This window comes from Delphinus delphis, chromosome 7 (genome assembly GCF_949987515.2).
Source record: "Delphinus delphis chromosome 7, mDelDel1.2, whole genome shotgun sequence".
NCBI classification, from domain to species: domain Eukaryota; kingdom Metazoa; phylum Chordata; class Mammalia; order Artiodactyla; family Delphinidae; genus Delphinus; species Delphinus delphis.
The window spans coordinates 93,903,114-93,928,676 of record NC_082689.1 but is presented as its reverse complement, the minus strand read 5'-3'; the positions used below and the strand labels follow the sequence as shown (position 1 = coordinate 93,928,676).

Below are 25,563 nucleotides of genomic sequence, written 5' to 3'. Positions count from 1 at the left end.
CTGGGTTCTTTACAGTATTTGATGCTGCTTCTACATAACTAATTTTGATTTCAGGGGTAGGAGGGTGGAGGTGAGGTGAGAAGATGAAAGAAATTTTTGTTATCTAAACAGTAAACAGATTATGGGTTGGACTTTAAAATTTTTTTTTTTTTTTTTGTGGTACGCGGGCCTCTCACTGTTGTGGCCTCTCCTGTTGCGGAGCGCAGGCTCAGCGGCCATGGCTCATGAGCCGAGCCGCTCCGCGGCATGTGGGATCTTCCCAGACCGGGGCATGAACCTGTGTCCCCTGCATCGGCAGGCGGAATCTCAACCACTGTGCCACCAGGGAAGCCCTAAAATGTTTTAAATCTTTTTTTTTTATTGCTGTTTTGGGGGATTTCTTGAGAATGTTCATAAAAATAAGCATTCATAACTGTTTACATAGAGTTAAAATAAATTAGGCAAATGAGTAATGCCTTTTATAAATTTATTTTAAAAATATTATTAAATAAAAATACATTGGGGAGTGAATAGGGTAGGAATTTTCAGGAGGCAAGATCACCAATTTGACCTTAACATTTTTGTAAATTTTGGCTACAAATCTGTGGTTTTTAAAGGACTTGTCAACTAAATGAGAAGTTTTCATTACTGTGGGATACCATAGCAAGAATAAGCCATTTTCTGATAATTTTGTGATTCCTATCTCATATGTTATTGAGTAAAAGAATATAAGAATTCCTTAATTAGGATACTAGAGTAAACCGTGTTCTCAGCACAAGTACATCATGGCTGATAATTCTTTTCCTGACATTTAGGGAATCAATTAAACTTTATCTTTCCACATTAGTGGACTTAATGTTATCTGTTAATTAACGCAAGATGTCAGTGCTGGCTTTCATCTTTTATTTTTGAAAGCTAACTTTTAAGACAAACCTGTTATTTAATGTTTTTTCTTTGTGATTTCAGTAAACTGCTCCTAATTTGTAAAGGATAGAGAGAAAATAGTAGATGAATGATGGAAATTTTTCACCAAATGAAGGAAATACAGGTTGTTATAGATTCAATTGCCATTTAAGAAAGAAAGAAAGACCTGTAGTTCAAGCCTAATTTCCTTCAGGGAAATTTTTTCATGTTTCTCAAATAATAAATTTTTGTATTCTGACATTTTCCCCTGTTTAATGGCAGTTATTCTTTTTTTTTTTTTTTTTTTTTTAAGGTATGGACTCCGAGAGTTTGTGGTGATCGCCCCTGCCGCAAATAATGATGCTGTTCTCAGTGAATCTAAGTGCAATCTTCTTCTGAGTTCTGTGTCTGTTGCTTTGGGAAACACTGGCTGGTAGGTGGACATTTCGAAAAACCTTGAGATGAGTTTAAGAACTATTCTAAATTATAATTTATGAGGGAAAATGATTACTGTTAGGTTTTTGATTATGATTAAGATAGTACTTGTACATTATTATATTGGAATAAGGTATATAAGGACAAACTCAACAAAACCTTTACGGAAAGCATTTCTAAAGGGAAACTTACTGAAATATTACATGAATATTTAAAATGGAGAATAAATGGTACTATTTTTGTATTTTGCTTCCAAATGTTTATTTAAATTTTGGTGCAAAATCTAATTTTAAAACTTGATGACAGAGCATCGCCTTGTTCAGCCTCAGCTAGGAACATGCATTCAGGTAACTCAAATTTTTTGTTTCTCTGCACATGTCTTCAAATGCTTTGAAAGTGCTACGAGTATTGATTTTGAGATTACAAATAGATTTTAGTGAGTAGGCTAATTTGCGGTTATGGAAATCTTTGAATAAGGAGGAGAACTATGTCCTCAAATGATAAAGTACAAAATAATTCACCACTAGTGTGGGTTTAATTTATATTGCTTAATACCTGTGAATCAAGTTTTATTATGATCTTGGAAAGCCTCATATGATAGGATCACTTTTATTCAAGAAAATTTTTATTCTGCTTTTTTATGACTCTCAGCCATTTTAAAATAGTTTTCTGACTACAAAGTGCCACTAAGTGATAATTTCTTCAGTTTATTAGTGTAAGGAGAAAAGGAACTAAGTGTTTTTGTTTTAAATATAAGTCTGTGGAGTATTCCTTGTTTAGTGCTTTTAAATAGTTGATATTAAAATAATGTAATAGTGGAAAAACTTGAGATTTAGGAGTTATTCAGTGTTTAGTGAACTTACAGTCTATTCCTTTTTAATTATGCCCTATAGCCAGGTGCCACTCTTCGTGCAAATTCATCAGAAATGGCGAAGAACGTATGTGGGAGAATGTCAGGGTCCTGGTGTCCGAACTGATTTTGAAATGGTTCATCTTCGAAAAGTGCCAAATCAGTACACTCATTTATCAGGTCTGCTGGATATCTTCAAATCAAAGATTGTGAGTTGGCATTGATATTTTCAGTCTTATAAAAGCAGTAATTTGGTAATTTTATTGATTACATAGAAATATTTCTAATGTTGAAATGTAATTACTTAGAAGAAAGATGTAATTGACTACATAAATTACTGTGTTGTTTCAACAAAGAGTCCAATTAGATTTTTAGTGTACTAATGCTCTGATTTTGTTTGTTCAGTTTGTTAACATTTATCCCCTACGTTATTAACTCTTTATACTCCTTTTCCTCTAATGAGTATTGTTGCCAACTTCACCACATGAGTGAGCTTCAGCATAGTTGCTTGTTCAGGGCTCTGACTATGAGTAACTGAGATGTGAACTCTTTGGGTTCTGAATTGCTTTTTTTCCCCCAAGGGTCTATTTAATTTGATGTTTAAGATTAATCAGTCTTATATTCTATGACTGAGAACAGCAGGGCTGAATTGGATGTGCTCAGTATATCTTTGGTGTTTTTTAAAAACACTATCACAGAGATATGGATGATTTGCCTGTGCTACTCTGGGGGAAGAATTAGGGTCTAGATTGAGGAGCTATTTGTGAATACCTCTGGAAAAGAGAGCAAAACAAGGTAAGTAAGTGGTGGAAGGGATTCTCCACTTAGAGAAGTAGTTCCCTTGAGTGATTAAGTTGACATCCGTTACACTAAAAGTGATCAAACTTGATTAACAAACTGATATTAGATATCTCCTGGTATGGTACATTGAATAGGATATATCATCTGTGTTGCATTCCTGCTAAAAATGTTTAACATAAATCGAAACATGAGGAAACAATCACATATTTCCAAAATGAGCCATATTTTATAAAGTAAAGCCCAGACTCTTTAAAAATGTCAGTATCATGATAGGCAAAACAAAGGTTGGGAGCTGTTTAGCCTAAAGGAGACTGAAGTAACATAACATGCATGATCCTTGATCAAAACAAAATAGCCACAGAGGACGCAATTGGGACAGTTGGGGCAATTTTAATATGGACTATATGTTAGAAAATAGTATCAATATTAAACTTCTTGAGTGTGATAACCCTTGTTCATAAGAATTACATGCTAAGTATTTAGGGGTGAATTGCCATGATGCCTACAACTTACTTTCAGAGGTTCAGCCAAAAAAATTATTTATGTAAATATATGATAGTATGTGCGTGTATCAAAATGTTAATTGGTGAGCTTGGTGAAAATCATACCGGTATTCATTACGCTAGCTTTGCAACCTTTCTGAAGGTTTGCAAATTTTGAAAAGGAAAAAAATGTGAGAAAAAACGCTGAAATGTCTTTTTTAACATACACTGTTTGTAGAAAGATATTTAGGATTAGAATTTAATTTCATAAAAAATATGTTTTCAATTTTGAGGCCATAAATAGCAGGGTGGTAGGATTATCACCACCCAGATAAATCCGTTTGATATTTTTTAAAAAGTCTGCATATACTGGGTTAAGAAATTTAAGTATAAACTTCTCTATACCCTTAGTCCCTTTCCTCAAAATAACTATTGTTAGCTGTTTCTTGTGATTATCTCTATTAAAAAAAGCATAGAAGCATATGTTTTAGAAAGTTCCATGTCTGTATGTAACTTTTTTTCAGAACCTTTCTGGACTCTGAAATGCTTTAAGTACTGCTTAATTCTACACGTGTTGCTTTGAGAAATTTTTGAAAAAGTCAAGTATGCGTTATTTCTACCCCATTAGTTTTACTTTGTTCTCACCAGAAGTCTTCAATTATATTTAATTATTTTAGATCAAATTCTAGTCAGATGCAAATATTAATGCTTTATTCCTCTTCTTAAAAAACATTAGTGAACGTTATTTTCATGGATCTTTTTTGTCACTCTTTTATGTTACTCAATTTCTCTTTACTGAAACTGGGGACCACCTTAATCTGTGGAGCCTGACTTTCATTATGACTATTTACTAATTGTACTTAAAAAAAAAGTGTTCTTAATCAGTTTATCACATCATCTGTCAGAACTTTCACAAACCTCTTGTCTAAATACGAAACATTTCTCAAAGTTGATTTGATAGAGTTGAACTTAAGATAATTGAGACCTGGTTTGGGTACTTTAGTTGTTTTACATAGTTAAAGCTACCCAATATGTGGCTCTCTTATACTTTCTTTATAAAGCTATCTTTATAAATATTACTCTTTAAATCTACTAGAAGTGTTCCAAGGCACTCACCCTCGACTAGCAGTTTATTTCATTTTCACATGGATCTAATTATTAGAAAAGGCTTCATTGGCAGGGTGGCAGCAGAGGGTGGTTGTCCTTGGAATCACATAAAATTTAAGTTTAAATCCTCTTTTGCCATATAATCCTCTAAGTATTTGAAAACTCTCTCATACCCTAGTCTTTCCTTTTTCAGTTTAGACATTCTTCATTCTATCAGATGTTCCTTATATTTCATAGTTTTATATTCTGATTGTTGTTTTGGATATTTGTCTTTTTTAGAACTACATTTCTTCATGTTCTGGGGAAATTTTGTTTGCAGGCTCATTTTGAATGAAGGCTTTATTTACAGTTTTTAACTTTCTCTCCCATCCTCTCTAGTGGTTTTGTAATTTTGTGGTTGCTCCTTACCTGCAGAATATTTCAGACACTGGTCTTATGGTGTTTGGAGCCTTTTGCTCCATATTGATATTGGGGTATTGCACATTGAGTCTTGGACTCATTGGATTGCTTGCTTGGGTCATGAGAGTGGGTTTGTCCCCCGCTCACACAACTTTCCCTAGCCCCATACCTTCCAACAAAGCCACTGCACGAAGCAGGAGTGCCCTGCCCCAGCGTCTGCCTTAAGCTGAGAGTCTTACAGTACCCTCATTCTGGGCGGAGTACTTTTGGTTCCATTTAATGCAGTCTGTAATCCTGGCTCTCACTGCCTTCGTCTGCATGTGGAACTCAGCAAGCATATGCCTTGAACCCCATTTAACACTTTGGATTTTCTGTACCTTTTATAAGGCCCACAAAGATATTCATGTCATGTTTGGTCCTAGACATTTCTTTTTGGTCATCTCTTTCTGTATTTGTCTACATTGCTATGTGACTGGAGCGGAGGTTATGTGTCAAAGTGACCTTGTTACGGTTTCTAGATCATTTACACCCAATTACAGGTGAATGCTCATTTGATATCTAGACCTGAGTAAAAAATAGATATTCCTGACCAGCCAGAATCTTACCTTGCTTGTCTAGGACACAGCAGCCCAAAACTGAATTATTCGCTTTTTTTTTTTGGCAGCTACCTTATTTTGTGACTTGAGATTGAGTTTGTATTCAGTTAAAGTTACTAATGACATTTATAGATGCTGCTGCTGAGCTAAATGTCTCTTTATTCCTCCTGACCAGCAATATCAGCAACACCTGGAAACTGGGTAGATATGCAGAATACTATTGAATCTACATTTTCACAAGCTTACTAGGTCATTCCTATGCATATTTAGGTCCTATTTCACATTAATATAGGTTAACCATTATTAAGGGAAGCTGAAATTGTGGGATGTTTGGATGATATTATTAATTTTTATGATTTTTAATGAATGTAAAGATAGATCTAAATTTTCTGATTCATTAATATAAACTACATGAGTGGCCATTTGTCACAGTCTAAAATTCTGGTTAAATATTTAAGACTGGCTTTAATTTGAGTTTATTTTCATTTAAAAGAAAGAAAAGACATCATCTTCTCAAACCTAGTGTTATACTTTATATAATAGTTTTACCTTATTTAAAAAATGAGTCACATTTTTTTCCACATTCAACATGGCTGAAGAGAATAGTAAGAAATTTGTTTGTATAATTAAAATTGTATAAGATATTTTGAAAGAGCACTTTATATAATAAAATTTAATATCTCTTTTCCTGGTAGTAGTTTAAACAGCTTTATTTTAATGTAATTTGCTCTCTGGCATTAATTCATCTCTTGAGCTTTTAAGCTGTGAGAATTTCTCCCATGAAAATGATTTCCTAAATTCTGCACCTTTGGCTCTAATAACTTAGTGACTTTGTTTTCCTTTTTAATGGCTAGAATATCATACATTTTTCATGGCTAGAATGTGCGTCATATCTAACACTGTAATCTGAAAATCCACATTTCATGAAGGTAGTAATTTATCCATTCCAGTAGTTTGAAATTTGGTTCTGGTATTTACAAGGGTACTAACATTTACATGGTATTGTCTTTGCATTTATTTCCTAGGGATGTACTTTAACTCCATTGCCTCCAGTTAGTATTGCTATACGGTTTACCTATGTACTTCAGGATTGGCAGCAGTATTTTTGGCCTCAGCAGCCTCCAGGTGAGATAATTTAGAACTATATTTAACTTACTGAATATAAATGGAGAGAAAATATATTCAGAAATTAAAACTGTTTAACAATGTGTTTCAAGTGTTTGAAATATTTGTAACTCACTTTAAATGTAATATTGCTGATTTCTTTGCCTTTATCATATTTTTTCTCTTAAAAAAAGCTGTGTAGGTTGTTCTAGAGACAGAATTATTCTATACTTGACAATCTGTTTTTTTTTTTTTTTGGTGGTACGCGGGCCTCTCACTGTTGTGGCCTCTCCCTTTGCGGAGCACAGGCTCCGGATGCGCAGGCTCAGCGGCCATGGCTCACGGGCCTAGCCACCCTGCGGCATGTGGGATTTTCCCTGACCGGGGCATGAACCCGTGTACCCTGCATCGGCAGGCGGACTCTCAACCACTGCGCCACCGGAGAAGCCCTGACAATCTGTTTTTGAAAGCTAATATTATTTATAAAGCATTCCCTTGCCGTGGAACATCGTGTGCTGCAAATTAGTACGTAATGAGTAAAATGTCTACTTTCAGAATATAATAAGAGAAGCCACCCTCATAGGCTGCGAACAGACACACACAGAACCTTATAGACAGTAGAGTTTGAAGAAGAGGGCTAAGTAAGGAAAGCAGAAAAGAGAAAAGGGTGTATATACATATACACTTACGCTGGGAAGAGCTGTAGAGTATTTTACTTTAACTTGCATTTTTATAAAACTGTGATTAAAATCATTTTACCTACTTAACCATAGATATACTGATTCATTAACACTCATTAATTATTAGCCTATAATAGGCCGGCTCTGCCAGGACACAGATATGAACAGACATTATCTGAGTTCTAGAAAAGCTCAGCCTGGTGGACATTTAGCTTAATTAAGTGAGGTTTAGGTTCCTGGATGTTTCTCTCACAAAAAGTGCAATTATATCCAAGTCTATCTAATAAGAAATTTAATATAAACTTATAAAATAATTACAAGGATTTTACTAGCCTGAAAACATTTTCCATTCTACCTTCCTCAAAGAGAAATAAATTATAATAAAATAATATTCTTTACTGTTTATTTTTGTTCCAAAATGGTTGGTTTGTTTATGAGATTGAAAATAGTAAATTGATTATCTTGGGATGTTACTAAAATTAATGTAGTACATTTAGCTTTTGGTGGTTATATATACTACTGTTTTATTTTATATACCACTGAATAATTCGAAAGTAATGTGCAGTAAAAGAACTCCATCTAAACTACAGCAGAGGGAAATAAAAGCTAAGCTGAGATTTATATTAGAAGACTCAAATGTTTGTTTTGGTAATTTTAGTTTCCAGACAACAGTACGCCTTTGTTAATGTTCTATTGCTAGTTTTTTAAAATGGGCATCAAAATATTAACCTTCTTTCTCAGTGGATTGAAAACCATATAAATTTTTAATATTTTCTCTTTTAAGGGGAAGGGACTGAACATGTAATATGGGCCAGACACTGTGCCTGGCATTTTATATACTGTTTCAGGTAATTCCCATTTACCTATGAGACAAGTATTGTTATCTTTCTTAGAGAACAAAAGTAACTGGCCCAAGGCCACATGGTCACCAGGTGATAAAGTTCACATTTAAATCCTGGTCAAACTCCAAGTCCCATCATCCTTTCATTCTACAGTGTAGCTTTTCAACTTTTAATTTGAGTAAAAGTTTTGTACAGTTATAGTCTATTAATAATTTTTAGCTTACTGGTTTAAAAAATGTGCTTAGGACTTCCCTGGCGGTCCAGTGGTTAAGACTCCATGCTTCCACTGCAGTGGGGGCATGGGTTCAATACCTGGTCAGGGAACTAAGATCCTGCATGCAGTGTGGCGTGGCAAAAAAAAAAAAAAAAAAGTGCTTATTGTAAATTTTGAACTCTTAATTCACATCTTATAGTAAAGCTAGTCATTGTGATCTTTATTGTAAGCATTCTTTAGTTGGAAAAATGGAATGAATTGACTTGAGAAAATTTACTGAATCAAGTAATTGAGCCATATTTAATAACTAATTTTAATAATTTAGTTAGGGTGTAGATAATTGTCAAACATAATTTTAGCAAATCTGGGAGTGTTCATAACTCAACAGTAGACTTTAATTTTAGAAATTCTTAGTGTAGTGTGAATAATTAAAAACAACCATCTATTATTTCAAAGGGAAATGTTTTTGAAGTCTTTTAGAAGTGTTTATTACTTCTTCAAGAGGGATGGAGCTAAGGGGTGATATACCCTCTAAATTCTCCTCTAATCTCAGATACCATTCATAATGGAATGGAAATTCTTTTCTGAACTTCAGATATTTCTGTGTACTGTCAGCTGATATAAGGTTTTATTAATGATGACTAATTTGGGCTATTCAGAAATTACTGACAGCAAAACTGATGAATGTAGGTTGATGATTAAATTTTTTAATATTCTTTTAGATGCTATTAATCACATTCTGAGAAAATGAAAAGAAATTTACAGGAATATTATTCTCTTGAGTGATATTTAAGGACTATTTCCGAAGAGTAAAATTTAGAGTGCATAGCTTGAATACAGCACTTTACAAATAGGAATTAAATGTGTCCTTTTACTATAACATTCTTGGGGGAAGTCTTTAATATCTGACTGTTCTCTAACTTGCTATATGTATCTTAATGTAGACACTATTAAAACTTTAATTTCTCAAAGGGCTGACCTACCTAGATTTAAATTCTTATTTCTCCATTTTTGGCTAACTGATGGAAAATTTTTTTTTTTCTTGTTCAGATATAGATGCCCTTGTAGGAGGAGAAGTGGGAGGCCTGGAATTTGGCAAGTTACCATTTGGTGCTTGTGAAGATCCTATTAGGTGCGAATTTCATTATATCATTTGAATTATGGGACTTTTACTTTTTAAATTATATTGATGTTGATTTTACTGTGTTTTATAATACTGCAGCCTCCTGGAATGAATGTAGTACTGGAAATAGAGACCTACATGTAACAATCTGTCCATCTTTGTGTTTTTCTCTGTAACTTAAGAAGTAAAAGAGGGTTTAAAGTAATACATAAAATGTACAGAATATAATTTGTTGATTATTCCATATAGAAGTGGTTCTTGGTATACTTTGGGGGAAATATTTTAAATATTGAAGAGCACAGACAATATTTTAGAGTTTGGGGTGTCAGAAAGACATTTTTTTTTTTTTTTTGGCACGTGGGCTCAGTAGTTGTGGCTCTCAGGCTCTAGAGCACAGGCTCAGTAGTTGTGGCACATGGGCTTAGTTGCTCCGCAGCATGTGAGATCCTCCTGGACCAGGGCTCGAACCCATGTCCCCTGCATTGGCAGGCAGACTTCCAACCACTGGGCCACCAGGGAAGTCCCCAGACAATATTTTATATAACAAACTTTCATATGTCCATGACCCAGAATTAACAGTTTTCATTTTTCGTGGCCACTTCTTCAAAATACAGAAATTAAGACATAAGTAAGAGACACAAGTGTGACCTTATAGGTTACCCAGTTGCTTTTCTAGAAGAACTACTGAACTTAAAAAAAAACTGTTTCACAAGAAAATGCAGGGGTTGAAAAATTTAATGACTGATAGCAAAATATTTGGAAAATATAAATGGTGCAGATATAAAAACTGTCTCATTTTTTAAACTATTTGGTTATTTAAAAAAATATATTCACATGTATACATATATCTTTAATACTCTCACATAAAGGTAGAAATAATAATACTTCTAACTTAAAAATCATTTAAGGGAGACAATAAAGTGAGTATCTTTTAAAATTGATATTTATTATATGTGCCTGGCACTATACCAAGTAAGGAAGATACCTAAGTAAATAAAACAGACAGTTTCTGCCTTCTTGGCATTTACAGTCTACTTAAAGGAAGTAGACGAACTAATCACCTAAATAAACATACAATTACAAATTGTGGGATAATTTGAAGGAAAAGTACAGGATGTAATGACAGTAAAATAAGGAACTAGTTTAGATTGATATGCCATCAGTAAAGTCTTCTCAGAGGAAGTGAAATTTATTCTGAGTGTCAATTAGGGGAGGATTTAGCCAGGCAAAGAGTGAGAGAATGACCATTCCAGGTGGAAGGAACAGCATGTGCAAAGTGTCTTGATGCAGGAAAGAGCTTGGCGAGTTTACTGAAGGAAATAGAAGGTGGCTATCATGGCTAGAATGTAGTGAGCAAGGGAGAAAAGGTGTAAGGTGGATTACAGATATATTTGTGGCCCTCCAACTGGTTCATTTATTTGAATTTCACTTAGGGAAAATTTTAGGGGGAGAGAAATAAATTGACCTGGTAGAAATCTGAAGGTTTAATGATTAAATATTTCTTCCAAATTTATATCATGATGTGGAGTCAGTCAGCAAAGGAACAAGTGATTGAAGAAGAACACAGAAATAAGTTGAGGATAAGATGGTGTACATTGGCAGACCATTTAAATCAAACAGTGATTAGCAAATGTTGTGGGCACTATGCTTTTGAAAAGGCATCTTTGGTAGTGGAAGAGGAAATGAAGAGGCTTTTTCCGGTGTCTTCTCTCCTTGTCAAAGAAATTGTTCTATAGTTAGAGGGAGAGGAGGGGCCATAGTCATAAAAACTTAGGAACTGAATCTGCGGTTCATACCTAAAAATATTCAGGAGTGTATAGTTTTAAACCTCTAACCATTCATGTCCTCTGATATCACATACTGTTTGTGGTCATTTTTTTTACATTAAAAAGTAGTTTTATTTAAAGTAATAAATTCACGTTCAGTGGAAAAAATTTAGATAACGTTAAAAAAGGCAAAAATCATATGTTTAGTAGTCAGATTGTTTAGTTGCAAATGGTACTCGTCAACTCTAATTCAAGCAAATAATCAGTTTATTGGAAACGTATTTGGTAACTCAAACTCAGAAGTTTAATTGGGTCCATTGTAGAACTGGGCTCAGAAAATAGGCTTGAGCCAGTGGTGCCTAGTTGTCCGGTTCATAACCAAGGTTACACTGCATTGTTGTGTAGTGCTGGCCCTGCTCTCACAGTGAATTCCTAACTGTACTTGTAGATTCAGTGTCTCAGACAGGAGTTGCTAGTTAGTCGAGCATCACCAAATATCAGAGAAGTGAAATAATTGGCTCTTTTGGCTTCTGTATTCTACAAACATAAGAAGTGAGTTCAGAATCTAGACAGGAAAAAAACAATCAGTAAATTCATAACCCCCCTAGTCATAGGTGATTACTGACAACAGCTTGTTATATGTGCTTCCAGTATTTTTCATATGCATGAAGTAGGTATATATATGTACATGTTTATGTATATATATGCAACAAGGGCCCCCAACACCACCCTTAGGTTGATTTGCTAGGAAGACTCACAGGACGCAACCATAGTTGTGCTCATGCCTATGATTTATTACAGCAAAAGGATACAATGCAAAAAATGGCAGAGGGAAAGGCACATAGGGTGAGGTCCAGAGAAAACCAAGGACAAGCTTCCTCTCCCAGTGTAGTCACACAGGACACGTTTAATCCTCCCATCAATGAACTGTGACATGTATGAAAGGCTGTGTACCAGGGAAGCTCATTAGAGGCTCAACACTTGGGGTTTTTAATCAGAGACTGGTCATGTAGGCACCCTCTGCCTAGCATGTACCAGAAGGAAACCAGATGTTTGCATAAACTGTATTGTTTGCACAGGTAATTTAGGCACAGTGAACCATTCTTATCAGGGAAAGGTAGAAATCCTCCTGAAATTCAAGTTTCCAGATGTCAAGCCAGGGGCCAACCTTGCAAGTAGGCCTTTCTAAGTATCAGGCCTGCTATGATAACTCTTTTCCGCACAGTATTTTTGTACATTTTATAAATGTTTGTCATCTTGTAGATTTTTTGTGGCTTGTTTTTGATTTTATAATTTCACATGAAAACTTTCTGAAATTTAATATTCATCTATAATAAGAGGTCAGCAAACTATGACTGGTGGACCAAATCTGGCCAATAGCCTGTTTTTGTATAGGTAATGAGCTAAAAATGCTTTATACATTTTTAAGGGTTTTAAAAGAAAAAAAAAACAAGAATATAACAGAAACTACATGGTCCATAAAAAGCCCCAAATACTTACTTTCTGGTCCTTTGTAGAAAAAGTATGCCAATCCCTGATCTGTATCATGGTGTTTTCAAAATTGAGATATAATTTATGTACCATAAAATTCACAATTTTAAAGTATACAATTTAGTGTTTTTAGTGTTTACAGAGTTGTACAGCCATCATCAGTATCTAATTCTGGAACACTTTCATTACCGCCAAAAGAAACCCCTCACCTCTTAACTGTCATCCCCTCCTAGGCTCCTTAGGCCCTCTAGCTCTAGACAAATATTAATCTACTTTTTGCCTGTATGGATTTGACTGTTTTGGACATTTCATATAGATTGGGTTATACCATACATGACCTTTTGTGTCTGGCTTCTTAGCATGTTTTAGAGGTTCATCCACATTTAGCATGAGTCAGTACATCATTGCTTTTTGTGACTGTATAATATGCCATGGTATGCAATACTACCACATTTTATTTATCCATTCATCAGCTGATAGACATTTGGTTTACTTGTACTTTTGGCTATTATGTATAGCATAGTTTTTTCTTGCAGACATTAACTTTATATGAATGTGCTACCGTTTGCTAAACTGGGTGTTTACAGTTTTATTGTATTATAAATAATGACCACTTTTAACATATATGTACATCTCTGGTTATTTACTGAAGATACAATTCTAGAAGTAGAATTGTTGAGTCAGGATGTATGTATACAGTATTAAAGCTTATGGACATATTCTACGTTTTGTTTATTTTAGTGAACTCCACTTAGCAACTACATGGCCTCACCTGACTGAAGGTATCATTGTGGATAATGATGTTTATTCGTAAGTATGTTAAGAGTAGTACTTAGAGGTTCACAAACTTCAGTAGAATAAATTAACTGCCAAGTGGTTAGCAATTTTTCTTTGTATCAGTTTCTGATACAGTTGGTTGTTGTTTTTCTGTTTTTAAAGATCACTTTTTAGACTGATTGATATGTATTATAGATGTGTTTTAAGCTGTGGGCTTTGGAGATAGGGTCCTTAGTTCTGGGAAAATGAGCAATCTGAATCTTACTTGGTTTTAGCAAAGGTGTTTTTAAGCAGTTTGGGATTCAATGCATAATTCTGTTGAACTTTTCTTAGCTGGTAAGAAGCATTTGATAAAGGACTTTGAAGAGATGATGGTTATCAAAATATGTGGGAATAATATTTCATCATTAAATGTCAAATAACAGAACATCCATGTCATATACTCCTGGGCAATACAAAATTGCACAGGAAAAAATTGAAAATTACAGTGAGCACTATCCTGGAAGAACATGGAGAAGGAGGAACATAATTTTAGTACAGTCTCATGGTTGATGCAGAACAGTGAGAAATAGACGACTTTTTTTTAATAATTAAAATAAATGTGTTGTATTTTCTGACAGTAAAAGTAACATGAACTTTTAAAATCAGATGATTTAGATGAATAAATTAAAAGAAGAAAGTAGGGCTTCCCTGGTGGCGCAGTGGTTGAGAGTCCGCCTGCTGATGCAGGGGACACGGGTTCGTGCCCCGGTCCGGGAAGATCCGACATGCCGCGGAGCGGCTGGGCCCGTGAGCCATGGCCGCTGAGCCTGCGCGTCCGGAGCCTGTGCTCCGCAACGGGAGAGGCCACAACAGTGAGAGGCCCGCATACCGCAAAAAAAAAAAAAAGAAGAAGAAAGTAAAGACTACCTACAATTCCATTACTTAAAAAATAACCAGTTAGCATTTTGGGGGTATATCTTTTTAAGGTATAAATTTATATATTAATTCGCTTCATTCATTTAATACCTTTATTCATTTAATAAATGTAGATCTGTGTTGTCACTTTTTAAATTGCTGCATAGTATTCTGTTAAGTGAATGCACCATAATCTGATTAACTGAGAAAATGGGGCACTTTTGATCTTGTGGAAATTTTTATAGTTTCTTTTTTTATTAATAAATAATGTAACAAAAAGCAGATTAAAATTATTATGGATTCTTGCTTGTTTCTCATTTCATTTTCTTTATTCCTAAAATGTAATTCTCATTAGATTATCATTGTATGTTGCCTGTCAGGATCATTCTTATGTTTTTTGATTAGTTTGTTTTGTTTTTCCTTTTGTGCTTTTTTTGTCTATGAACTTTGATGTCTTAAGGTTTTATTGTTTTTAACTTATCTAAATGGTCTGCATATGAATAACAGTAAGTTTAAGGGAGGCAAAATGGATTACTTGTCCTTCTGTATAATGTTTTTATTAGACTGCATTTTGGTAAATGTATGAGTCTTGCAGATTGCCATAAATAGGATCTTGTGTTTATTGTTTTGCCTTTTAGTGATTTGGATCCTATTCAGGCTCCCCATTGGTCTGTTAGAGTTCGAAAAGCTGATAATCCTCAGTGTTTGCTAGGTAAGATATTTATGTTCCTTTCCTGAAATAACACAAATCTGTCTCTCCTCCAGATCAGGAACACTGAATGTATTCTTTATACTTTATTTCACCTATCCAAAAAGTATTTTTTATTTTTATTGTTTTACATTGTGACCTCCTCGGTTAACTCCATTAAAAAGAAATCTTTGTCAACAGCAGTGAATCCTTCTAGTTACTCTTGAATAGTACTAGCAGACTTGCTTTCTTGTCATTTGGTTTTTTTTTTTTTTTTCTTCAGTACGCGGGCCTCTCACTGTTGTGGCCTCTCCCACTGTGGAGCACAGGCTCCGGATGCGCAGGCTCAGTGGCCATGGCTCCACGGGCCCAGCCACTCCGTGGCATGTGGGATCTTCCCGGACCGGGGCACAAACCCGTGTCCCCTGCATTGGCAGGCGGACTCTCAACCACTGAGCCACCAGGGAAGCCCCAAATCTTTTTTCTGATAGAGGAAAAGAGGTGTTAATAATCTTGTACACATCATAGGGATATCTGAAGAAGTCAGTGGAATAACATAAATAGAAATACTTTAAAAGCTATCCATTGGTATTGAGATCCTATTATTATATCCCATGTCTAGAATTATCTTTCCCTTCCCATTTTTGTAGATAATACCTCTTTCATGAAATCTTCTGAACCTATCTCCTCTTTCCAGTCTTTTTCTCTTATATTTAGTACACATGAAAATTATTTCCTCCATTTCTGTGTTCATCCGTGCCACCTTTATTTCATTTAACCTGATAAATTACCGTTCAACCTAGGAGTTACTGATGACAATATTAGGGCATTTCTCTAAAGCATTTTTTCTTGGGCTCTTTATCATTCATCATGTGCTGTTTATTAAATGCTTATTAGCACTGCCATCTGTGCTAACTATATAATAGTGAATACAAAGATAAGGTAAAATTCCTGCCATCAGTGAATTTGTCTTGGGGTATAGGGAGATAGTAGAGGGTTTATATCAAGAGTTTGAGTTGGATAGACCTTGTTTGAAATCCTAGATCCACCAGTTTGAGCAAGTTTCACAATCTCTTCCAGTGTCAGTCAGATAGAGGTAACAATAGTACATACTTCAGAGTGTTAGTAAGAGGATCAAATAAGATCATGTACGTGTGTGTATGTGTATCACATTTAACGCAGTGCCTATCTATAATGAGTATTCAATAAATGGTGTCTCTTGTTTAATCATTGATTTACTAAATTATTAAATTTAGTCACTAAATTTCTTCCTAGTTCCTTATTATTCCTCAGCCGCTGACTTTTGTGATAATTACAGAGGACCTTAGAATTAAAAGTATTCTTCTCATTTTAAGCTTCTGCCCCTTAATCTCACCCTGTCTCTTTAACTTTATGTTTATATGACTAGATTATAGGATTATGTAGTCATATACTACAATAAGCTATAGTCATATAGTTTATATGACTAGATTATAGGATTTTCCTACTTGTCTGAAGAACTCCAGAAAATGTTCCAGGTTTATTCAGAACTAGTTGGTGAATTCTCAAACTTGGATATAATTAGTATATTGTATTGTCTAATAATTTTAGTACTGATGGTTCTTGTTAAGATTTAATTTCTTTGTGCAAACATATCTCATAGAAGCTCTTTAGAAGATATCAAACCTTTTCCCCCTTTCTTATAATGACACAAAGCATATCATTAACATGCAGTTGAAGCTGAAATAACTTCATCCTACATGATTTTTTAATCCTGTAGAAACATGTCTTTAGAATTTATTTTTATTTTTCTAATGGATTCAGAATTCTAGTAGGGTGGCAGCTAGGGAAAGAAGACCACTACATATATATAGTAATATTCTTGTTACTTGTACAACTTAATGAGAATAGATACTATTTGTCTTATTCAGGCAAATAGTAACTGCTTAATATATCAGGTTCAATTATTTTTTCCTTTCATTCTAGAAGTAATTCTAAGGAAAAACTTTTACTATCCTGGACTATGGAGAGAAAGCAAGGCTACCTTTTAAATAGGATTACTTTTTGGATTGGGTAGAAAAACTGAATGGTTCTTTTTCTATCATATCTTAGCTAATAGCTTTTGTGAAAAGACATGTACTTTTATTTATAGGACTGATTTCTTTCAGTTATGTTTCAAAAATGAGTAACATTTTTTTCTATGTAGGTGATTTTGTCACTGAGTTTTTTAAAATTTGCCGTCGAAAGGAGTCAACTGATGAGATTCTCGGACGATCCACATTTGAGGAAGAAGGAAGAGGTGACACCTTTCTCTTTTTTTAAAAGTTATTTTCAAATGTTCCAGCAACTTTTCATCTATTTTTCTAATTTGAGTTATGTTGGGGAAGCAAGTTTTGATGAACTAGGCAGCTACCATTTTCTCCAGGCTATATATACCCTGAGTTAAAACATTGTGTGATTAATAAGTTCTTTCCACCAAAAATGTAAGATATTTTGAAAAGAGGTTTATTTTTGAAGTTCCCTGGGCAGAAATTATGTTACACCTTTGTCAATCATGCATCCATATAAAGCTGAACATGTGTATTAGTAAAAAGTCACTAATGAAAAGAGTGACTAAAATATTCTGTACAGTCATCAGTTTATTCATCACTTTAACCTGCCAAGGTTGGTGATATAATATGTATTCATTTCTATTCTTTTTATAGAAGCTGCTGATATAACTCATGCTTTGTCAAAGTTGACAGAGCCTGCACCGGTTCCAATTCATAAATTATCAGTTTCAAATATGGTACACACTGCAAAGAAGAAAATACGAAAACAGAGAGGTGTAGAAGAATCACCACTGAATAATGATGTCCTCAATACAATTCTCTTGGTAAACTAAATGTAATGTTTTTATATGTCTATATGCACACTCATTTATTCATTATCTATTCAGTCCCATCGATGTGGCAGGCACTGGATTGGGAATACAAAATGAGTAAAACATCGTCTCCACAATGAGTTCCCACTAGTGTAGTGGGAAGAAGGAAAGTAAATAGTAGTTACAGTACCATGTTACATGTGAGAATTCTGGCAAAGGGGCTGTGAGAACACGGCAGAGGGTTCATCTGTCTCTGTCTGAGCAGTGGGGATCAGGGAAAGCTTCATAAAGAGGGACAGAAGGTTTAGAAGCAGAGGAATAGCAGAAGCCTGAGAGAGCATGTTGGACAGTTTGGTGTATGGCAGGGTACTTCCCAGAGGGTGGCCAGGGACGAGGAGAGTAGGAGGTAACCTGCCATGTTGAAGCACTGGGCTTCATCTTAACAGTTTAATGCCATTTTAAGCAGAAGGTTGACATGATCAGAATGGTATTCTTGAAAACTTTCTTTCACAACAGTCCAGAGAAAACTTCATAGCGAGTACTGGAAGGGGCTAGGGTGTCCCCTAGGTATAGGGTGGTGGAACAGGCCTGGCCTAGGAGCCATACACAGGGTTTAATCCTGAATTATGGTATGACTTTGAACAAGCCATTTAACTTCAGTTTCTTCATTTGAAATGAGTCTAATGAAAACCTGTGAGATTGTTGTGAGTACTAAAGGACCTTCTGTTACACTGGCATAAAACAGGCCTTTGCTAGATGATAGCTCCTCTTACTATAATTGTAGTTAAAATCGTACTTCTGGCAATTTGTGCACTGAGACGTTCTTGGGAAAAACCTTCAAGAGTAGTGCAATGAAAAGGATATAGGACTTGAAAACTTGATGTTAATCTTATCCCTGCTGTTTACTTGAGCAAGACTTTTAGCCACATTTTTAGTTTGTATATTTGTAAGATGTGGGCACTGATACGTAGCTCACGTAGTGGTAGGAGAATAGGATACTGTTTGTAAATGTGCTTAGTAGTGGAGGTTGGCACTTGGTAGTTCCTCTCATTTAAAAAAGTCTGTTTAGCATGTTCTGTAATATGTGGCAAAGTATGCATAGTAAAAGGAGTTACAAATCAGCAGTACCACAAAGCACTTGGGAGGAATAGTGATAAAAGGATTGAAAGTAAATTTCTGTAGAGAAGGCCCCTTCTTGAGAATGTATCCTTAGAGATTTTATTCCAATTATATAGCTTTTTACCACTTCTCCACACCCTCTCTCACACACAGACACAGACACACAGACAAGACACACATACACACACACACACACACTCCCTCACACATGTTAACAGAAATCATGTGGAAAGGATACACTGGTCATTACAGGTTTAGTCTGCTTCCCACTTTCTATGGGTATCTCGTAAGATAAAATTACGGGTCTTTAATATCATACTTGTAGCATTTCGTGTATAAAAACCCATGGATGATTCTTCTCTACAGAGCCTCATGAATGTTTGGGTGTTTTAAAATTTTCTTTTATAATTTTGTCTTTTTAATAATAACGTTAAAAAAAATTTAATGACATTGGATGAGCCTGAAATCATAGTGAAGAGATTCTGGTTTTACATTCTGTAAACTGAACAATTCACAGAACCAGGTGGTTACACAGTCAAGAAAAATCTGATTTTAAAATTGACTAGTCACTGAAACAATGTATTTTTGAAGAAAAATAGAAAATGTTTGAGGTATTGTAGAACTAACTGGGCAGTACAGTAAGAGCATTCTCATCATTTTAAAAACAAAACCATTAAAAAGTCAGTGTTTATATGAGTTACAAAAGTCAACAAAATGAGAAATTTCGTTGAAGATGTGATTATTTTCTTTCTTCCTCCCTCCTAAGTTCTTATTCCCTGATGCTGCTTCTGAGAAACCGTTAGATGGGACTTCTTCAACAGACAACAGTAATCCTCCATTAGAGAGTGAAGAATATGTAAGTTAATTAATATTAAAATATTTTATTTTTTTATTAAAAAATATTTGTTTTATTTATTTATTTTTGGCTGCATTGGGTCTTCGCTGCTGCGTGCAGCCTTTCTCTAGTTGTGGCGAGCGGGGACTACTTTTCGTTGCAGTGTGCGGGCTTCTCATTGGGATGGCTTGTCTTGTTGCAGAGCACAGGCTCTAGGTGTGTGGGCTTCTGTAGTTGTGGCACGTGGGCTCAGTAGTTGTGGCTCACAGTCTCTAGAGCGCAGGCCCAGTAGCTGTGGCTCATGGGCTTAGTTGCTCTGCAGCACATGGGATCTTCCTGGACTAGGGCTTGAACCGCTGTCCCCTGTATTGGCAGGCGGATTCTTAACCACTGCACCACCAGGGGAGCCCTAAAATATTTTAAATGCATTGAATTTCTAGGGGTTTTGCTATATTTCTAGCAACAGTCATGAAATCTAGTTCACAACAATGACTACTGTAAACAGTTTTATAGCTCTGCATCTGTCATTTAAGCTTTCTTTTCTCAATTTATCAAAGACTTGGATGAGGAAAACGTGAAAATTTTCTAGCACTCACTATAAAGCTTTCTCTGTTTTGAAATAGGGATCTTTTTATTTTAAAAATCACCTTAGTAAAACTTGAGTGAAAATGATATCATGGCCTTCATTCAGACAATGCCCTACTATAGAATATTGGCATAGATATATATTTTGGGTAGAAGAACTTTTCTGGAAACAGTGAAAAAAATAACAAATATATTGTGCATGGTTATAGGATTGCCTTCATTTTACACTTTTCATAAATCATCAAATTTTGCAGCAGATTCTTCTTTGTATTTCAAAACTGGACAGAGAGTGGAAAATTCTTTAATGAAGTAACATGTAAAATGAAGTAGAATTTTCATGTTTTCCTCTTTCAAGTCTTTGATAAATTGAAAAATGAGAGTTTAAATGACAGGTGTGCAGATATATCAAATTGTTAACAATAGTTATTTTGGGGAAGTGATTTCATGAACTGAGGAGGAAAAGTAGGCTTTACATTTTCAGTTTATACAGTTCTGATTTTATGTTTTTGATTTTGACAAGTGGGTACTCATTTGTAGTGAAAAGATTTTTATAACAACACCTGAAATTTGGAATATATCTTAAAGATTCCACAGAAGAAATTGAAGGCTATAACTTTAGGCTCACTAAACTATAGCTTCACTTTTTGATACTTACAGAGATCTTGAAAACATGGAGCTGCCTAAGAACAATTTAGGCAATAATGTATTAGACATATGATAAAAGCAGGTTTGGTAGGATAGATTAATTTCAGTATTAAAATCTCTACCTACACAGTTTTTGATTATACATGTAAATATGTTGTTAACAAGTTTTGCTTTGTTTCTGTTTTGTTAAATTTAGAATCTCTACAATCAGTTCAAATCTGCACCATCTGATAGTTTAACATACAAATTGGCTTTGTGTCTTTGTATGATCAATTTCTACCATGGAGGACTGAAAGGAGTGGCACATCTCTGGCAGGAGTTTGTTCTTGAAATGCGTTTCAGATGGGAGAACAACTTTCTGATTCCAGGGTAATAATTTCAGTTTCCAGCTTTAGAGATAGGATTTTTGTTTGTTCGCAAAATTTGACTTTTGACCCATTAATTCTCCTCTTCTAGGAAATCTGCCCTAAGAAAGTGGTAAGAAACTTAGGACACGATTTCTGTTCAGAGGTATTCACTGCAGCAAATTTATAATAGGAAAAAAAAAGTTAAACAACCTAAATATCAAACATTAAAGAATGGTTAAATAAATCATGATGTGTCTCTATAATGGAAAGTTTTTTTCCCAAGAATCTCTAATAACATGGAAAGTGGTCACAATATTTGTAGTAAAGTAGAATATAGTGTTATGTATACAGAGTGCTTTCAACTATGCTTTCAATTATGCTGATAGAGAATACTGAAAATATATAGAATATATATAGAAATATGTATAGAAAGATAATTGGAAAGAAATACAACCAGATGTTAACAGTAGTTTTCCCAGGTGTGAATTATGTTTTTATTTTGCTCTTTATACATTTGTGTGTACATTTGTGTTCTAAATCTTCTGTCATGAACATACATTTTTATAGTTGGAGGGGAAAAAAACATCTTATAGTTCATAAGTTCAGGTATTAGACATTACCTATAATTTTTGGGTATAATTTATATTGACATTTCATTTAAAGAGTTTAGTTAGCATATATGTTGGTACTGCATAGGTTACTGCCCATTTACCTGTGCTACTGAAACTAAGGGAGGAGAGTCATGATATAAGTAATATAAAGTGGTATTTGATCCAAAAATGTTTACTCTTGGGTCATTTGCCAGCCTCTGCTTAGCTGGATTCTCTCTTGGCTGATTACTGGGAACCTAGTGATTTAGCCTAGGGGCAGTCCAGGCTCCCTTTAGCAAAAGGGAGGTGGAGATCAATGGAATTTATATTGAGAATCCACCATGATTGAGAAATGAATATATAATATAATCTCTTTTGTAAGGCATGAAATACTACATGCTAGCTACTTCCTAGGGTGAATTTCTAGGCTTTAAATTTTTTTCAAGTTTCTGTTAGCTTGAGAGCTATCACTAGTTTGCTGTTACTGTTGGTGAATTATGGACTAGGGGGATAAAATAAATTTTGATCTTTTAATTTTATTTGGTCCATCTCAGTTGCCTTATCTATAGAAACCTAGTTTTGATTTATCAATGTGGCTAAAATATAAAAAAAGTATAAAATATGAATATCTGAAGCAATTTTACTAAGCTGTTTTTCCCATTACTTTATTTGATAGATTAGCAAGTGGACCCCCAGATCTAAGATGTTGTTTACTGCATCAGAAACTACAGGTAAAGATTTCCCAGTGACAGTATATAAATGTGGTCTTGGTTCAATCGGAGCTTATTCTGATATTAAATGTGATAATGGATTATAGGCTATTCTCATTGTGGTGCTGTAGGTTACTTAAGTCATTGTCATTCACAACAAGGTCCAGGGAAAGGGTGGAGAATGAAAATAAAATATTCAAGTAGTGGATAGATTTTTATTTTACTGTAACTGTCACTGACGGAACGGCTATTTCCTCAGTCCTTGTCCTCCCCGAGGAAAAACTTCAATCGAGAGACATAGAGCAGTTTTAAGCAGCAGAAGTTTTATTAAGCAAAGCGGAAGTACACTCCTGAGAAAGGATGAGAGCGGGCTGTCTGGAAACCAGAAGCCATCCTGCAGTGGGGATAGGGTTGGTTTTCAGGCAGAAAGTCCCTTCGTGTGTCATTTGACTGACAAGTTGATTGACAGCTTTAGGTTACGTAACTTTTCTCCTTGTGCGCAGGCGCTTAACGCATAAGCACCCAAGTGAAGCCTATGGGCGTGTGGGGAAAACTGTAGTGCTCATTTATTACAAATACGGCAAAATGAGCCCTGGGTTACTTTGAATCACCTTTTAGGTCTTGGTGCTCCTGCGCCAACCTATGCTGGTGGGTTTTATCTAGGTTGGTTGTAATAAGGCTGGAAACTTAGCAGTCCTTGACCACAAAAGGGAGGATCTCTGGGCATGTTCTGATCACCGGTGTCCAGGTTGGGGAGAGAAGGATGACCCTGTCCAGAATGGGGCAGGGACCTGCTTATGTCTGACTAACTGCCTGACAATTCAAATATGAATGTTTTTTCAGATGTTAAATTGTTGTATTGAACGAAAGAAGGCACGTGATGAGGGGAGAAAGACAAGTCCTTCAGATAATGTAACTAATACATATTCAGGGGATGCTGGAAAATCTGGAGACCAGCTGGGGCCAGACAATCTAAAAGATATGGATAAGGAAAAGGGAGAGGTGGGAAAATCATGGGATTCTTGGAGTGACAGCGAGGAAGAATTTTTTGAATGCCTAAGTGATACTGAAGAACTTAAGGGAAATGGACAAGAGAGTGGCAAGAAAGGAGGACCTAAGGAGATGGCAAGTTTAAAGCCAGAAGGACGACTCCATCAGCATGGGAAACTTAATCTGCTACATAATGGAGAACCTCTATATATTCCAGTGACCCAGGTAGGACATGGACTGGTTCTTTTAAGTTTTATTTTTTGTTGGTTATATAACTTCATCCTAGTAAGAAATAATTGCTTTGGGTAGAGGCAATTCTTTAAACAGTTCTATGTTCAGAGATCTATAAATTTGACTTTTGGGGCTTTTAGGTCTACTGTTTGTACAACTGAGAAATGTTTTGAAGTTTCAGTAGATAGTAGCTCATCATGTATAAGGTGATCTATTAGTTCATCTTAAACTTAGTGGTGGGTACTCAGATGTTTAAAAAAACAAAATCCAAAAATATTGGAAGAACAAAAGTAAAAATTCTTTAATTATATAATTAGTTTTTATCTGTTCTAATATGCAGTTTGAATCCATTTTATACCATTAGGAAGTAGAATAGCAACAACTCAAAACCTAAGGAAGAGCAATAGTTTTTGTTGGGTTTTTTTGCATAGGTAATAAGTGAATACATTTTATTGTGAAAAACTCAACCTAGAAAAAGTAAAAGCCACCACCCACTAATTCCAATTCTAATCTGTAGAAGTAACCACTATTATTGGTTTGGGTTATAATTTCTTACACCTGTTTCTATGCTTTGATGTATGTATGTGTATGCATATGATACATAGTTTTGTGGATTTTTAAAAATGTGTGCATTGGTGTGTAGTTTTTTAACTTAATGTGTCTTGAAGATCTCTTCATGTCATTACATGTGGATCTACTTCATCTCTTTAACTGCTGTGTAATATTCCATGGCATGGAAGAGTGATAAGTTTATTGAACCATTACCCTCTTAATGTACAATGTTATTTGCAGCTTATTGCTATTACAGTGCTACAGTAATGTAGCAGATTCTTGTAGTTTTTCATATATTATCTGTTCACATATGAGTGTTTCTCTAAGGAAGAAATGAGAAATGGAATTTCTAGAAAATCATATATATAAGCTATAAAATTCCTCTTCAAAAGGGCTGCACCTATTTTATACCCTGTCATTGATGAATATAGGAGTAAGGGAATAACATTCTCTCCCCAACTTCCCTTTTACACTTTCTTCCTCCATAAATATGTATTGAGTGTCTAATATATGCCAACCACTGTCCTAGGCCTTAGGATTTTAGTAGCAAACTATATAGTAAGGTTCTTGCACTCACGTTACTTGTATTCATATTTAATTTAATTTTTTTAATTGACATTCCAGTCAAAAAAATTTTTGCCAATACGATGGGCAAAAGTGGTATCTCAGTGTTCTAGATTGTAGTTCCCTGATTTTTGATGAACCTAAGTATCTTTTAATATGTTTATGCCATCCTTTCCTGTGAATTGCATTCCATTTTTCTTTTAGGTTGCTGTCCTATTCTTATTGATTTATATGAGTCCTTCATATATTAGATATAAATCCTCTGTTATATACATTGTGTATGTTTTCTCCTAGTTATTTTTAAAACATTTGTTTACTTATCTATTGAGTTAATTATAACTAAATAAAGTGCACAAATCTTAAGTGTACAGCTTGGTGAGTTTTTTCATATTTAAAAACCCATGTAAAACTAATAGAAT

At 34.8% G+C, this 25,563-nt stretch overlaps 1 protein-coding gene across 4 annotated transcripts in view; it reads left to right on the top strand.

The window, feature by feature from the left end:
- The window catches only part of RAB3GAP1 (RAB3 GTPase activating protein catalytic subunit 1), a 150,698-nt gene that overhangs the window by 68,087 nt on the left and 57,048 nt on the right, over positions 1 to 25,563 (top strand). For all 4 annotated transcript variants that reach the window (XM_060016892.1, XM_060016891.1, XM_060016890.1 and 1 more), the window contains exons 6-17: positions 1,196 to 1,315; positions 2,211 to 2,376; positions 6,578 to 6,677; positions 9,443 to 9,524; positions 13,514 to 13,582; positions 15,085 to 15,158; positions 17,320 to 17,412; positions 17,819 to 17,988; positions 19,862 to 19,951; positions 21,357 to 21,529; positions 22,774 to 22,828; positions 23,651 to 24,022. In XM_060016892.1, coding sequence (XP_059872875.1) covers positions 1,196 to 1,315; positions 2,211 to 2,376; positions 6,578 to 6,677; positions 9,443 to 9,524; positions 13,514 to 13,582; positions 15,085 to 15,158; positions 17,320 to 17,412; positions 17,819 to 17,988; positions 19,862 to 19,951; positions 21,357 to 21,529; positions 22,774 to 22,828; positions 23,651 to 24,022 — 1,564 coding nt within the window. The remainder of the gene's footprint in view (positions 1 to 1,195; positions 1,316 to 2,210; positions 2,377 to 6,577; positions 6,678 to 9,442; positions 9,525 to 13,513; positions 13,583 to 15,084; positions 15,159 to 17,319; positions 17,413 to 17,818; positions 17,989 to 19,861; positions 19,952 to 21,356; positions 21,530 to 22,773; positions 22,829 to 23,650; positions 24,023 to 25,563) is intronic.